This window comes from Lineus longissimus, chromosome 4 (assembly GCF_910592395.1).
Source record: "Lineus longissimus chromosome 4, tnLinLong1.2, whole genome shotgun sequence".
Classification (NCBI taxonomy): domain Eukaryota; kingdom Metazoa; phylum Nemertea; class Pilidiophora; order Heteronemertea; family Lineidae; genus Lineus; species Lineus longissimus.
The window spans coordinates 6,348,352-6,363,520 of NC_088311.1; the positions used below are offsets into that span (position 1 = coordinate 6,348,352).

Consider the following 15,169-nt stretch of genomic DNA (forward strand, 5'->3'; position numbering starts at 1 on the left):
GTATATCATAAATAATTAGTTCAGGGACGTACAAGAGGACACAACAAGTTTCTGTGCTTGTTGCTGGAATGTGACAATCATGGAAGACTTTTTACCATACGTTTCAGTTCAAGTCACAACCTTGTGCTAGTCTGTCCTCGAGACGGACGTTAGACGGCTTTTACGCATGCGCAGAGTACGTATCCTGGTGAACTTCCGCCTGAGTCAGTTTGCAGCATTTCTAAGATTTCCCGTGTGATTTTCCTCTTTTTCTCCGTGATCAGGCAAGTATTTTCTAATTACTCCAGGTCAATTGAAATTTCATGTAGCATAGAGTTCATTGACGTCAGTGGTAATAGTTAATCGACGAAATTGTAAGGATTAGAGGTGGCGAAAGATGATTTTTCGTCCAACTCGGCACTCCCATTTCCTGATCAGTCATACAAAATGTACACGCGCGTACATGTATGCAGTGTATTTCACAGTTCTGACAGTGTAGAGTAATGATGACGCGTGTATCCTGTGTCGGTTAATATTGACTCATTGCATGATTGGTTTCTGGAGCTTGGATGTATCCTCTTTGCTCTTGTACTTAGTTGTAAACGATTATAGATGTTAGAATTTTTACAAGCAAATCATGAAATGACGCCTTGACAACCCAAAGGAAAGGCCAAAAATGGCAAAACGATCTCAGTCATCAGTTACCGTTGGGCACAGTTGAGTTGAATGATCCATATTTGTTTTCTTGTTCTAGTATTGTAGATCTAACCTTGTGATTACTGTTATCTTTCAGATCCCATAAAATCACCCAACATGTCTAGCCGTAAGACCAAGAAGATGGTAAAGAAGAGGGCCCAGCGTGCCACATCGAACGTGTTTGCCATGTTTGATCAGGCCCAGATCCAAGAATTCAAAGAAGCATTCAACATGATCGATCAGAATAGAGATGGTTTTATCAGCAAAGAAGATTTACTTGATATGTTGCATTCCTTAGGTGAGTTACAAATATAACTTACTTGGACGAAAAATCTTTACTTCTAGAGCAACCAGACCTAAGGAAGGATAGGATTTTAACAAAATTTAAGTCCAGTTCCCAAAAACCAATTGCAAATACTTGCATCTTTCTACATGTCGTTGAAGTATGTTTAAAATTGCAAGTCGAGAAAAGAATGTTCTAGATCCTTTTTTAAAAAGGTTTGCATTGATTGAGTCCCGCTATCTTCTACTACCACCGTATAATCAATTAAAGGAATGAAAATAATCGGCAGATTAGAAATTCCCGCTAGTCCTGTTAATCATCCTGTCTAGTCTATAAAATCAATATGACATGAGTCACGAGAGAGCTGACTGCAAAAATGATGGATGTTTCCTGGCTGAATTCACTTCAGAGATGAGAGCTATATAAGGCATGACTTGGAATGAATCTCATTCTCACCAGTAGAGAATTGCCTGGGTTGCTATTTCCAGCCAGGATTTTGGGAGGTTCCCCAAAATTAGGACATGCGTTTGGAAACAATATCAATTTTCTGTCTTAGTATTACATGTACTCTTAGTACTGATACATTTGAATGAATTGCATTCAAATGAACAAGAGTCAGAATGTCATAAAATGTGTCTGACCTACATACATCTCGTAGAAGTCATGGTACATGTAGTGATTGTGTATATACTGGTGTCTGTTTAGAGTTTTAGGCCTAATTACTGATCTCATTGTACATAACAAAATTGTGCTCTGTTTCTGTCATAGATAATTAGATAATTACCTTCTTGTCCTGATAGATTGTTGAACCAGTATTTGGATTGGAAATGACAGGCATTGGCTTATTTACAATCTCTGCTTCTGAATGATGTCAAGGACAGTTAGTTTGCTACATGTATTACTTGTAATGCTGGTTCTCCCTTATTATTAGTTAGTGAATCTCCTAGTCCTACCTTCAAATTTTTCTTCTCCTGCCACTGCAAGTAAAATAAAAGCCCCCAAGCTTCAAACTGTTACTGTTTACTATTCTGTACTTAGTGAAATCTTTAAAAAATTTCCCTCCTGTTAATGTTCAGGTAAAGAGCCAACAGATGATGAAATTGAAGGTATGATCTCTGAGGCAGCTGGACCTATCAACTTTACCATGTTCCTGACCATGTTTGGTGAGAAGTTGAATGGTACTGATCCTGAAGACGTGATAAAGAATGCATTTGGATGCTTTGATGAAGAGGGATCTGGTAGGTTGCTCCTTTAAACTTTAAAAGGTCCAATGGCATTATTAAGCCACTCTTTCATTTAAGATTATAATTTGCCTTCCCCCACCAGTGCAGATGGATTGATTGGCTACACTTTCAAGTTCCAAACATGTAGTTCTGTCACTCTGGATTTCAGTGCATGACTTAAGGATGTACTATGGCATTTGTAGTTGATTGAGGCCTTGAAAGACTTTACTTGATTCAACTTTAACCACCCCTTTCTTGTCATAATTCAGGACAGATAAATGAAGACAGATTACGAGAGCTGCTGATGACAATGGGGGATCGATTTACAGAAGATGAGGTGAGTGCAGTATATGATGGCAGGATTGATGTTATCAGGTGTTGAGTAACATCATTTTGGTCGCATTGTTACGGTACATGATAACATGTGTACTAATATTTTGATATAAAGAGGTAGATGGGCTGCTTGACATTTTCTATGGTGTAGACACAATATGTTTGTCATCGAAGTGTTCTGTAGTATTCTGCAAGTGTAACGAAAGTTGGCCATGAATTTGTAACTTTGAAATGTCTTGTTGCACCCAAGTGTACCATCTTACTTTATATACAATTTGTTCTCATTGGTTTCAGGTTGAGCTCATGTTCCGGGAAGCACCTATCAAGAACGGTAATTTTGACTACATCGAGTTCACTAGAATCCTCAAACACGGCAAGAAAGACGAATAATACGCCTGTCCGCTCTTGGTGCTAATTATAAACATGTATGCAACACTGACTGTCTCCTGGTTTGTTGGAAATGAAAAATCGCGAGTCGAGGACGAGGTGGACAGAAAATGGACGGTTTTGCAATGACATTTATTTCAAATGCCACATAATATAATATTCAGAAGGTACATAATGCAGTTTTAACAGAAGTCAATATTTAGTTGTTTTGGTCAATATTTTCCCGCAGCAGAACTTTGGGGCAGTGAGTTTGAGGGTGGAAGTCTTTTGTATATTTTGCTCTGTAAAAGTGTGATTTTCTTTCTAGAAAACATTCTAAATCAAAATATTCCGGATTTGATGTCATTTGATATGAAACAGTGTGATGTACTGTTCAGTTTTGAAAAGACAGTTTGGAACTGTCCTAACTGTACGAATTATATGTTTGCCATAGTTTACTCTGTGTACAAACAGAAGTGAAAATTCAAATATTTTTCAGTTGTCAGCCAGAGGTTTGAACCAAGGGAAAAATTCTGTGATACTTTCACTCTACTGGAAATGCTGTCTCTATGTTTCTGTATTCTGTGTTGAATACCCCTCTCCACCCATTATATCGTATAGAGTCTCATCATGCAGCATTCCATTTTGACAAATCCTGACAACTTTGACAGAATATGTTACATTTTCAAGGCCTATGAAGTTCTAAACATTTAGGTACAGTGAATATAGTACACATTCCATATTCATTTGTAATGCAGAGCTAACCAAATTTACAATAACTGTTTTAAGGATCATTTATATGATTTATATTTTTTTATGTTCCAATGTAAAGTTTGTGTCATTTCAGCATTCATGTGTAGTGTCGTGCATTGCATGAATGATCTTGCAGTAATCATGCGATGCAGTGAACTCCAGTGTTTGTTTTGAGTGCAGTTCATTTTTTTCCGTGGTGGTGCAACATTGCTGACTCCTTCAAGTAAGTCCAACTGTAGAAAATACACTTCTGAAATCATGTTGACCATTTACGTCACCTAGAGAGCCTTCAGCAATGAGCCAAGTTGAGGAAAATTTGAAAGCCCTGTCAATTTTTTCAAAATTATTGATTTGGCTAACATTTGATAATGGTGTTGGGTATGTCTAACTTAGAGTGTAAAGCGAGAATGAAATGGCATTTCATGGAGATAACTGCCTGGCCATGTGGCTGGCTGTCCACTGCATTGGTTTAATGAAACACTTTCTCCGGCCTCGAATTTGTTAAAAATTCTGAAGGCACCCATGGAGAGCCATTTTTTGGCCTTGGGTATTGGATAATGTGGAAAAAGGGTGTTCAGATTGTCTTCCGAATATTCCAATGCACTAATCCTTCTAGGACTGATAGTGGGTGTTTTTTTACAGCATGCCACCAGTTAAAGAGAGGTGGGTGCATTAAAATGTATGTTAGTATACCGGAAAAGTGGATTTTCAGTCAAGTTTTAAACTCTACACGCATCGTTTTGTTGCCAAAGGTCACCACCAGTCCTAGAAGGGTTAGTGCTTCTCATTCAATTATCATAATCGTATAATAAGTTGTATATAATTTAATCAATCAATATACTTAATGCTAAGCTTATTTCAGTTACATTTAATGATGGTTTACAATGTACTACAATAGTTCTGTGTGAATGGCCACTTGCACAAGTTAAAACAGGGCATTTTAACACATAAAACATATAAAACTTTCACCAAAAACTTAGGAAACCTCCTTGCCCCAACTCTCAATCCAGTTTTGTCCTTTTTTGGATTCTTTTGCATAGGCCCTACTACTTCACGAAAAATGTTCTATCGTTTTGTTGATGCAAGGTTTGTTTTTCCATGACGATATTACAGTAATAAATGAAAGGGAAACGAGCCTACTCCACTGATAATGGGGTTCCAGTTAAAACTGATTTTCTGGGATAAAAATGTTGCTCAGAATAAGTTGAAACTTCTCCACATTCCTTGATGAATGTTTGGCGCGTATTTTCCTGGAAAACTTCTTTTTACGCTTCACTTGTATTCCAATGTAGAATCTTATACTGTAAGTAAATAAATATTTTCAGGTAACCAAAATTATGTGTCCATTCTCATTATTAGTGTTCTTGCACTGGCGGAGTTATCTTGTGTGGTCAGTTGGGGTTGCAAAAAGCTCGTGCATGCTCTTTGCAGAGCTCCAGATGAAAAGCCCTCCTCTGGCAAACCCGGATAAACTTGCAGTTTGGACTTAAAAAGTGAAGGATTCCATTGCATGCTTGGGTTGTATCATGGTTATTGACTGGATATCAGTTTAACTACTGGTGCATCATAGTGGATTACTCTAACAATAACTATGATCTCTTTCTGCACAATACCAGCAGATGAGGCCAAGACAAAACAAGGTAGTAGACTTCTTTTTTTGTTGCATACTTTTATTTGAACGACCCATGAAATTTTATGTTTTGTTTCAACATTTCGAATGGAGAGCTGTTTAGTTCTCTTCCATCAGCTTGGACTTGATGAGCTCTTCGATAGTCATACCACTCATGGAGATTTCCTCCAAACCTGAAATCATGAACAGAAAAACCATAAAGTATTTGTTGCAGCATGTCAGGAATAACCAGATATTGCAGAAGCTAGGTACATATTCATATTGTCTACACTGCTGGTCTTGAGAGGAATGTTTCAATGATGAAGTGTCTTACTGGTCTTACTTAGAAGTGTTTCACATTGTTTGCTGCTGATCTCGGCCCCTATTTTACTGCTCTGTGGCTGCCCAGTCCCCAAAATATTGCTTGAAATTACCTTGGCACCACATGTTGTGACAAGAAAATACTTACTGAGACAGTTTCCAACGATGAGAAGGAATCCCTTACAGCATTTTACAGCTTCGTCAGGGCAGGCCTCCTTGTGAGGCACTGCGTAGTACTCTGTAGAAAACTGAGGCTCCGTCCTGCAAATACAGCAGCTTGTGAAGTTAAAAATGTCCTTGTATTGCACAGTTTTTCTGGGTGGAAAATTGAGGGTTTTTTCCATTGACAATACATGAGGTTGCTATGAATAAAACAGAGTTTCAATAGCACAAGATATTGGCACTGTACTCACATGAAGTACATGTCTGGAAGTAGATGAGAAATGCTCTGATAAGGACACCATTGTTGATGGAGATTGTCCTCAGTGTATGCTTTCAGGTGGTTCAAAGTCAAGTCAGTCATTGTTCCATCTGCATCATGAACTGCACCGTTGATTAGAATGCCATCATATTCGGTCCTTTGTCGCCTCACAAACACTTGAGATGAGTAATAAAATGCGAGATTCTGCCACCAACTATCTTCCGTTTTTCAAAGCTGAAGTTACACTTCTGCATCTTCACCCATCAAGTGTCACAATCACTCTGCCCATCAGATGGTGCTCTCCTAGAGCAGTCCCGGATGATACTGATTGCAAACCTTGATGGTAGAAGATGCATACCTGTATATCAACTCGTACTTCGTGCATGTAAAAAATATTTTACATGTTTCTGATCCTGTCTTGATCTGTTCCGTTACCTTTATCTGCTCAACTTTGGTGCGTGATCTTTTGATCATGTTCACAGGTGTGTCATCCTCACAACACCAATTGCTGTGGAGAAATAATCAAATCAGCCAAATACATGTCAACAATTCATACATACCTATAAACTTGCTCATAAACAGAACAAGTGCTCATTAATCTACAGGGTTGGACTCCAGTCTTTATTGTCTCAGACACCGTCACGTATTCAACTTTAGTGCGAGATCTTTTAATCATATCAACGGGCATTTCATTTTCACAACACCAGTGACTGCAGAAAAAATGATAAAAAAAATTGGAAAAACTGTGTTTGCGAAAGGTCCAACTGTATATTGCGTCAGAACCTAAATAATTCCCTTGAAAAATTTGTGATGTAAGAAAAAGGTGAACCCGAGAATCATGATGTGATCAAGGTGATCTACATATTAGCAGACACATCATTACTGCCACGTGATGATGACCATCTATCCTGTTGGTCCAATGGTTTTGGTGCCAGCAGAAACTGACACAATCCCTATAAGTCTTGATCTGGCTCAACACAGAAATGATTATGTGGCAAAACGATTTCCGCGGCTTTTCATCCCGACTCATATCCTGTCAGCTATAAAGCAGAGTTCCCCGTCCCACGAAGTTTTCTTAAGCCCATTTGGATGATGTAACAAGTTGTCAAGATGTGTAACAACATTGTCTTCTTGTCATATACTGCATACATTGGAGTGGTACACCTTCTTATTCAGGACCTTTTCGAAAATAAAAAACCTCGTCAATTAGAATATTTACCTGTTGTCCCCTGTCCTTCTTTGCCTATCAACGACCTCCTGAAGGGCTTTAGGGAGCTTATTCCCATGTATCATTACCACAAGAGCGGAGATGAACAGGACAATTATAAGATGCTCCATTTTCAAGAATTCAAAGACTGGAAGTCTGATAATTGTTGTTAATAAGCTCAAAATGGACGAGTTGAATTGCAAATGAGAGGGATATCCTCCGAAAATTTGATAAAATCTTGATTTAGGTTATCAAGATAATTTATTGCATTAATTGTGAATTTAATTTGAAATGTCTACATGCTCAGGCCATTGGAATGAATTCTTAGTTGGTGTTCATAAGGAGGTCATAATCTCTTTTGATGCCTTGGTATGAGCAAGCACAAGTTTCACCAACATTCAGTTTATGGAAAGTGTGGGGACAGATTCCAGAGTACAGTCATCAAGAGAACTGTTCTCTATTCCAGAGGTAAGGTGTACTGCCATTGATTTGAAACAAGGACATGAAGTTGGCCCGGTATCCTAACGCGAGTCCCTCACAACAGAACAGGACATCAGCGCATGGACAGAAGCAAAGAAAATAACAAGATATCTTCTCAAAGGGTGTTGTCCTTTCAAAAAAACCAACGAAATGATTTTGTTTGGCCAACAATTTTTGAATGGATGTGTTATCAGCAATACGACAGAAGCTGGACATCTGGGTAGGAAGGTATTTAGTAATGGATCCCCTGCCAGGAAATGGGCAGGAAGTGCTGATAAAAATATCTATACTGCTGTAACAGTCTGGATTCAGTTTAAGGACAAAATACTTTTGTCAGCGGGATCGAAGGGGTACAGCAGAATATTCCCCAGCAACATGGACAATAGATGTAGTTCACCACATCTGAGTAATTTTTAAGTCAGTTGGACTGCAGTAACAAGAGCTGGGACTAGGTCAAATTAGTCTCTTTGGCAAGTTGGTCTTCTTCTGCAAGTCAGTCTTGAGAAGTGGTATCTTAAGGCATTCTAGTGGAGTGGTCTCTTCTACGAAGTGGTCTCTTCTACGAGGTAGTCTCTTCTACAAGGTAGTCTCGTGAGGTTCATTGCAGGGCCCAAGTCCAGTATTGAGATTGCAAGGTAACGAAGATTGAACAAAGTAACAAAGATATAAAACAACAACATGTATTTGCACTTTGTCAAAAATGTTGAAAAGCATATACAACGTGTATAATAGTACAATTACAAGCAATCTGATGATACACTACAACATCAGTATCAGTATCAGTATTTTGGCGCAGTGTAGGCTACTGATGTTTTACATCAGTAAAAACAAGACAACACTTTTTTTTGTTTCCACCACTCTGATAGACAACAAAATCAATATGCAATACACAAAACATTCAGAAATAAATGTACATGACATACCTGAACAACAAAAATTTTCATATGAAATTGACAACTTTGTTTCGCGATGGCAGTTTTATTGAAGTGACATTTTAAGCATTACACAGTGTTCAGCCAATGGTACAATCCCAAAGGCTCTGTAACATTCGATTGTGATTACTGCTACATATCAATCCACCCGATTGTCAAAGATGGTCTCTTCAGAACTTGAAGTAACAGCTACTATAAATAGGAGCTACAATACGTTTATAAAAGAACAATGAAGATTATTGTGATTACTGAGCACATTCCTTCATACAACAGTTTGGGTGAGAAGACGCTCCACACAAACAGATGATAACGCAATGCTGCGGCCAAGACAGTGTAGATGGCTAGCGGCAGGGCGCGGCTCAAACCTAGCGTGAAACAGACGTCGTAAGTAGCGGCAATGTACCTGAAAATAGACGAATGGTGAAATACGTGAATAGGGTTGTCCAAGATTGCTGGAATACCTAGGGAACTGGTTTTTTTCTTAAAGAGGCTGTGTCCTGAAAGAATGGCTGCATTGTCTGAATCAGGTTTCACACATCCAAAACATATAGGCCAGAGAGCTGATTATCTAACAACTGAGACATCTTAACGACTGCCTCCGATCAGCTGGGGTACTGGATAAATTAATAACACCTACCTCTCCTCTCCATCCTGCATGCCGACATATTTCTCACAGAGCACCGATATCAGACCCACCAACCAAAATACCGGAGAAGCATACGTCGCGATGGCCATCAGCATCCCGATTATACCAGGGTTGTAACTATCCAAGCCGACATAACCAGCTGATACATCAACGGTTGCCAAGCTGTTTGAGTTTCCCTGCAAAGAGTTTGTGCGATTATTATCAGGCTAGAAAAATGTATTTGAGCCTGGTGAGATCAGTTTTTTGTCTTCACATTTGCATTGAGAGTTACATTTAAAATCTTGAGAAGTGTATCACCAAAGAATGAATTAAACAGAACAATCGATATTTTCACAAGAGTGACAACATTATGGGCTTCGTACATTTTCTTGATTCCAGTTTCCAAGATTATTAGATCATATTTTTTCTCCAAAAACATTCTGACAGCAAGGTCATAGATGGTCTTACCTGGAAGTAAAATCCTGCCTGTCCAAACCAAACGTAAAGCAGAGTCATAGCTGAGACACTGAGATTCATCCGAGGTACCAGGTGCATTGAAATGAAGTATTCCACCAGTACAATCATGGCAAATGCAACGATATTATGGGGTCTGACCAGCAGCATGATAACTAATGTCAATATGGAATGTACTCGTCTTGGCAATGTGCTGCTGAATGTCTTGAAGTATGCACCGTGCTCCGTGTTATCTTGATGTAGTGTCATTTTAACGTAGATGTACCAGAGGAATGTGTAGATTATCACCAGAGCAAAGAGGCCATAGACGGCTTGAGCTTCTTTTGCACCACTGAAATAAAGATATAAGCTTACTAGTATGAGTTGTAATTTGTATTGGTGGTGAAGTAAACCACATTGGCCAAGGACATGAAGGGTCCAAGATGCCAACACAATGATGATTACAAAAGTAGACTGAAATTATTTCTGAAACTTACTTGTTTGAGTTTTCATACATTCCAGAAACGTGAACAGCACCGTTTGCAGCTCGGAAGAAATACACCCCAATTGCAGCACCAGCCAACGCCACCCGGTAAAATTGGTCTTGATGGGTGATCCATTGGATGATAACGACCAACATTAAAGAGACAGCAACTAAGTATGACAACACCATCTTCTGCTCTGGCCTGAAAGCAGAAAAACCATACTACAAATACAATCAAATAGATAATGGAACTAACATCTACCAAGAGTCTCTTCACAAGCAAGAAGAGAAAGTACATGCAGTTTGGGTTTTGTTTTTTTTGTCAAACTTAATGGACAAATTGTGCAATCGTTTTACTTCACAATATTTTTCATCTCTTACCTGACAAGCCAGTCACCAACGTCAGGAAGATGAGCCCATTTGTCCCCTGTCTGATTCCATGACCTAAGAATCCGACACACACAAACACAAATGAAAGATAGCACCACGAATTTCCAAGGATTGACAGATTCGCATGAAGATTCACCAGATGTCTCAGGCGGGCATTCAGATGAGCTTGACTGTCGTAGCCGTCGTCTCCTCTCTCGATTAGAAAGGCCAGACCCACCGAACCCCTTCGAGGAATCCTCCGCCTTCTCCCAGGGCTTTTTCCGCCGAGAAGGATTATAGTAAGCATGGGCAGCTTCGGCAGAGTATTTGATGAGAATGATCAGGTTGATTGTCTGCATGAAGAAATACCACGTTTGGTGCTCCTCTTCTACGAAACTGCTCGACAGGAGGCTGAATGTGTGACCGACTGTTCCCAAGATAAGGAACAACTCCAGAGGTGTCTTTGAGGATAATGACTGAAATAGAAATAGTTTGGATCTACACCACAGTTATCATTCTTAACTACTCATTTGAGAACTTCGAATAAGTCGATGACATCAAGTATATAAAGTCTATGCTTGATGACATGGAGCTGACACAATTTCACTGCTTCTTAGTCTCACAGCAATGAGAAAGACACATCAATGCGCCCAGCTATCAATCCCCAATTCCCTGGTCACCAGAAACTAATTTGTTGAACAGAATTCCATGACTAGAACACAGACACAGACACTAATTCCTTACCTTATAGTACTGGACAATGGTTTTTCTAGACGTTGTGAAGATTATGAACCCAGTCAGAATGATAAGAGCAACGTAAGTTCCTAGCGAAAGGAAGACTCGTAACAAGTCGATACCACAGAGGAGATCACTTCTGTTGGGACCGGTACAAGTCACAAAATGTGCTGTGGGAAATCCAAAGCTAAATGCGATGAAGACTGCAAGTGATCCTGTACTGACTTCAAGTGACATGATATCTCTGTTGACATGGCAGTGAAGAAGTGAAAGCAGCACCTACATGGAGAAAAAAGTTGTTGGCATCAACACCATGCAACAATTCATTCAATTTGTTTTGGGATTTATTTTCCAAGAAATCATGGAACTATTCAGCTTGCCTGAGGAAGGATACACTGTAGGTTGTGAACCCATCTTCATCATCATGCTGCCTACCTAATCGCTGAATGAAAAGTCCTTTTCTAATCGCAGAACTGGTTGACAACAAAGGACAGGGCATTCATTGACCAAATGTCATTTGCACACCCCTCATATATAATTTTCAAGTCCACATTCACTAACTAATGTATCTTTAAGACTTATTCGCCGATGATATTTCCTTTGGCAGCAGTGTCCTGTCTTCAGCCTCTGGCTCAAGAAAACTTTCTAGAATGTGAATACTGACTTGCCCCGAGTTAAACATGTATTAGCAATCTTCCTCAGTTGATTCAAATCTAGCTGGGTAAATTTTGTTATAACACTTACCATCCAAAGAAGAAGGACACCAGTAACCAAAGCCTGTACATCATATTTCGAGAGTGAACTTGCTAACTTCCCTCTCATGCCAGTCATAGCCCTCAGATACTGGTTAGCCACCTTGTCTCCAAGATGCTTTGGATCGATCTCAACTTTTCCTTCATCAGCCAGCAGCCTCAACCATTCTGAGTGGGCACCAAGGGCCCGTTTGTACATAAGGTAATTGTCGTCTGAAAATAAGTTACCTAATATAAAATTTGTCACAAAACAAACTTATTTTGGACCAAGATCACAGTCACTTTAGAAAAACAATGCCACTCTTCGATGGCAGGGTTTAAATATCCTCCAATATCACCAAAACATATGTTGCACTTATGTTAACTTACCTGATTTGTAACTGGGTACATTCTGCCGGTAAACTTTTGCAAGTTGGTGTGTGTTAATCTGCATTGCATGGAGCTTCATTCGGATTGGCAAGCCGTGGAGTGCTCCTGGTGAGGCAGCCCCAAGACTGTTCTGGGGAATTGGCAAGCCAAGAAGAAGGGACAGTGTAGGAGCAATATCGATCTGGTAGATCTCTTCAATCTTCTCATAATCTGAAGAAATGAAATAGGATACATGGAGATTATATCGTAAAATGAAAGTAAATAGACTAATGTTTACCATGCTTGAACTGAGGAACCATATATTCGACTCTGTCACTCCTTCCAGCTGACCCTCAATTTAAAGTCTAACAGGCTCCCACTCATTGCCCACCAAAATGAATCGTTCTTGTTCTTTCATTTTCAAAGGAGACGACTCAGACATGTACTAGTTGTCTGAAAGCACAATTCAGTGGTACAAAACATCATATGGTACAGTCTTCCAAAGTAAGAGCAAACACCTGAACCTAAAGACCACATTGCCCCTCTCCTTCTAGCCACTCACCGATTCTCTTTTGTCCCTTGATCTGTGAGCTCAGCATAACGAGAGGAGTGACCGTCTCACTGATGGATGCACCTCCATGGCTGCCCTGGTCACTCATGCCATGGTCTCCACACAGGACAAACAAGCTGGGCTGCTCCTGATAAGCATCCTAGAATAAAAACCATGTGTTAACTAGGTTATTTTTAAAGCGACCAATAACAAACTACTTCAGTGAACCTAGAACTAGAAGATGAAAGATGGCGCACTGCATTCATACCTGTTTATTCAACGCTGTGTGTATTTTCTGGATAATCGCATCCATCTCTTTCAATTTCGGCTGAACCAACGGACTCCCTGGGCCAGCAAGATGTCCAATATGATCAAGACCCAGGTAATGGAGAATCATAACATCCCAGTCATTGTTAACCAACTCAGAATCAATGTGCCGACTCACATTGTAATCCACCTGGAAAATAACAATAAAGCTACTACCAGCAAATAATCTTTTGGTAAGCTTACAATCATGTAAGTAGCTTCAGCACATCAAGATGTGAATTTGACAAGTCAAGTTTGTAAGAGAACCCATTTCAAATAGCCCAAACCCAGGGTATTACGACAATACTTCTAGGAAAAGATTTGCAAAGGCTGCCAGCCTCTATTTGTGCTAGAAAATAGTTCACCCACTTGTGGCAACAAACTAGAAATATCAATATTTTGCACAAGAGTTATCATTCCACAAACATGACATACCTCCGTATAATCAGTCACAAAGAATGAAGTTGTTCCATCCGTCCTTTGGAAGTGATCTGGAAACAATCTAATCCACGTGTCATCACCGTAAAAGATGATCTTCCTTCCAGAGTGACGCAGCTGGGTAATGAGATTGTCCTCTTGCAGCTCACTGGAGTCAAAGTTTAGGACAACATCTACAAAACCTGGGATTCCACCTGTGGCAAGAGCCTGAAAATGGGAAGAAGTCTAAAATGAAAAAACAACCAAGCTACTCTTGATAATTTGCATTAGGGTGGCCCTTTTGCAGTTCAAAACTGAATTGCCAATGCATCACTCAATAAACTCAAGGCAAATTGAGAAAATGAAATGGTGTTCTTCTGTCAGCAATAACAACCGCTTCATTGATGAAAATACTTTCAGTTTTATTTGGCAAGTGGTTCCTAAACTGAAAGTGAGTTTCTCTACTAAACCCGATGGCTGTTCCTTGATTTTGTGAATGGACTTTGCTATGAATGATCAGACAAAGACTGGACAAATAGTACACTTTTGACACCACAGACTAAAGGGAATGAGTCTAGATCTATTTTGAACATCAATAATCACCTTGATGCGTGGCATTGTGACCGTAGGTGGATGAGCTTTGGCAATGAAGTTCAAGCTTTGTCCATTCTCTAGTAATCTCCTGGTGTACGGCATCCAACGACCAGCATCACCAAAGACAAAATCTGCCCTCAGCGCATCAATCAGCATGATCACAAGTCTCCCATATGTCGGTCCCAGACCAACTATACTTGAGGCGTTGTTTAGTTTTGTTCCATTTAGAAGGTCTTGTGTGTTGTCTGCTGATGGTTCTGGTGGGGCATCTTCCCCCACGGCAAAGCCTGGCACAACTTTTTTGACTGGGAAGTATCCATAGAGAAAGACAAGCAGTCCAACCACTTGTAAGAGCAGGCACAGGTAGAGAAATAAAGAAATGACGTTCTTCATTTGAACAGGGGTCAACCTGAAAAACAGGCATCATCATATCAATTATCCAGTCATGCATCACACCATCATCATTAGTAAAGCTAGCTATAGCCATCATCATACAACATAACATAACATAAGAGGAACGTAAAGTAAGTAAGTGTGGCATTCGCCCCCCCCCCCCAAAATGAGTCGTAGGCATGATGAAAGGAACACTTGAACAATTGGCTAAGTGAGATGAGATGTTCTCTCCGAAAAGAACCAAAGTTTGTGAGGGACCGAGTTTCGTCCGAAAATAGATAACTGTTTACACACAAATGCCGAAATGGCAATACAGGTACACGTCAACGGGTCATTGTCGGACGAAAGTTCGCCAAGAAAATCAAAGGAATTGAAGAATTCATTGAACTCATCAACACACCATTAGTTTTCAGTAAAGTCCAGCCTAGATCACTTTGGTATGTAGAGAGTAAGATTACGATTAACTCACGTGAAAGCTTCGGAAGTGGAGTTGTCAGATTGATTTGGGGCGCAATAACCTAGCGACCAATTAGTACACTA

The 15,169-nt window shown here is 39.7% G+C and overlaps 3 protein-coding genes across 4 annotated transcripts; 1 reads left to right on the top strand and 2 right to left on the bottom strand.

Annotated features, from left to right (window-relative positions):
* Window positions 1-185: 185 nt before the first annotated feature.
* On the top strand, window positions 186-4,968 carry LOC135486109 (myosin regulatory light chain sqh-like). Its single transcript, XM_064768637.1, has 5 exons — window positions 186-263; window positions 773-973; window positions 2,035-2,196; window positions 2,451-2,518; window positions 2,809-4,968. Exons 2-5 carry the CDS (start codon window positions 793-795, stop codon window positions 2,902-2,904), a joined length of 507 nt encoding a protein of 168 aa, XP_064624707.1. The 5' UTR covers window positions 186-263; window positions 773-792; the 3' UTR covers window positions 2,905-4,968.
* Window positions 4,969-5,290: 322 nt separating this feature from the next.
* Window positions 5,291-7,389, bottom strand: LOC135486110 (uncharacterized). Of its 2 annotated transcripts, none has more exons than XM_064768639.1 (4): window positions 7,204-7,389; window positions 6,545-6,694; window positions 5,712-5,824; window positions 5,291-5,436 (listed from the first exon to the last, which is right to left on the bottom strand). In XM_064768639.1, the coding sequence occupies exons 1-4, from the start codon at window positions 7,320-7,322 to the stop codon at window positions 5,363-5,365; spliced, it is 456 nt and encodes a 151-aa protein (XP_064624709.1). In that variant the 5' UTR covers window positions 7,323-7,389; the 3' UTR covers window positions 5,291-5,362. The 2 variants fall into 2 exon arrangements, with proteins under 2 accessions (XP_064624709.1, XP_064624708.1); XM_064768638.1 differs by lacking the exon at window positions 6,545-6,694 and adding an exon at window positions 6,343-6,492 and having other exon boundaries at window positions 7,204-7,388.
* A 948-nt stretch (window positions 7,390-8,337) lies between these two features.
* LOC135486129 (GPI ethanolamine phosphate transferase 2-like) lies at window positions 8,338-15,154 on the bottom strand. The gene is made up of 13 exons (XM_064768664.1): window positions 15,099-15,154; window positions 14,246-14,645; window positions 13,661-13,870; window positions 13,188-13,376; window positions 12,932-13,079; window positions 12,391-12,600; window positions 12,014-12,234; window positions 11,279-11,548; window positions 10,547-11,010; window positions 10,179-10,367; window positions 9,697-10,033; window positions 9,241-9,425; window positions 8,338-9,006 (listed from the first exon to the last, which is right to left on the bottom strand). The coding sequence occupies exons 2-13, from the start codon at window positions 14,627-14,629 to the stop codon at window positions 8,820-8,822; spliced, it is 2,994 nt and encodes a 997-aa protein (XP_064624734.1). The 5' UTR covers window positions 14,630-14,645; window positions 15,099-15,154; the 3' UTR covers window positions 8,338-8,819.
* Window positions 15,155-15,169: the final 15 nt, after the last annotated feature.

Coding starts and splice junctions, on each gene's coding strand:
- LOC135486129 (XM_064768664.1), bottom strand. CDS start 14,629: ATGAAGAACGTCATTTCTTTATTTCTCTACCTGTGCCTGCTCTTACAA. Junction 13,871..14,245: donor TCACAATGCCACGCATCAAG/GTGATTATTGAT, acceptor TCCCATTTTCAG/GCTCTTGCCACAGGTGGAAT. Junction 10,034..10,178: donor ATGTATGAAAACTCAAACAA/GTAAGTTTCAGA, acceptor TCTTTATTTCAG/TGGTGCAAAAGAAGCTCAAG.
- LOC135486110 (XM_064768639.1), bottom strand. CDS start 7,322: ATGGAGCATCTTATAATTGTCCTGTTCATCTCCGCTCTTGTGGTAATG. Junction 6,695..7,203: donor AGAAGGACAGGGGACAACAG/GTAAATATTCTA, acceptor TTTTTTCTGCAG/TCACTGGTGTTGTGAAAATG. Junction 5,825..6,544: donor GTTTATGAGCAAGTTTATAG/GTATGTATGAAT, acceptor CTGTATTTGCAG/GACGGAGCCTCAGTTTTCTA.
- LOC135486109 (XM_064768637.1), top strand. CDS start 793: ATGTCTAGCCGTAAGACCAAGAAGATGGTAAAGAAGAGGGCCCAGCGT. Junction 2,197..2,450: donor CTTTGATGAAGAGGGATCTG/GTAGGTTGCTCC, acceptor GTCATAATTCAG/GACAGATAAATGAAGACAGA. Junction 2,519..2,808: donor ATCGATTTACAGAAGATGAG/GTGAGTGCAGTA, acceptor CATTGGTTTCAG/GTTGAGCTCATGTTCCGGGA.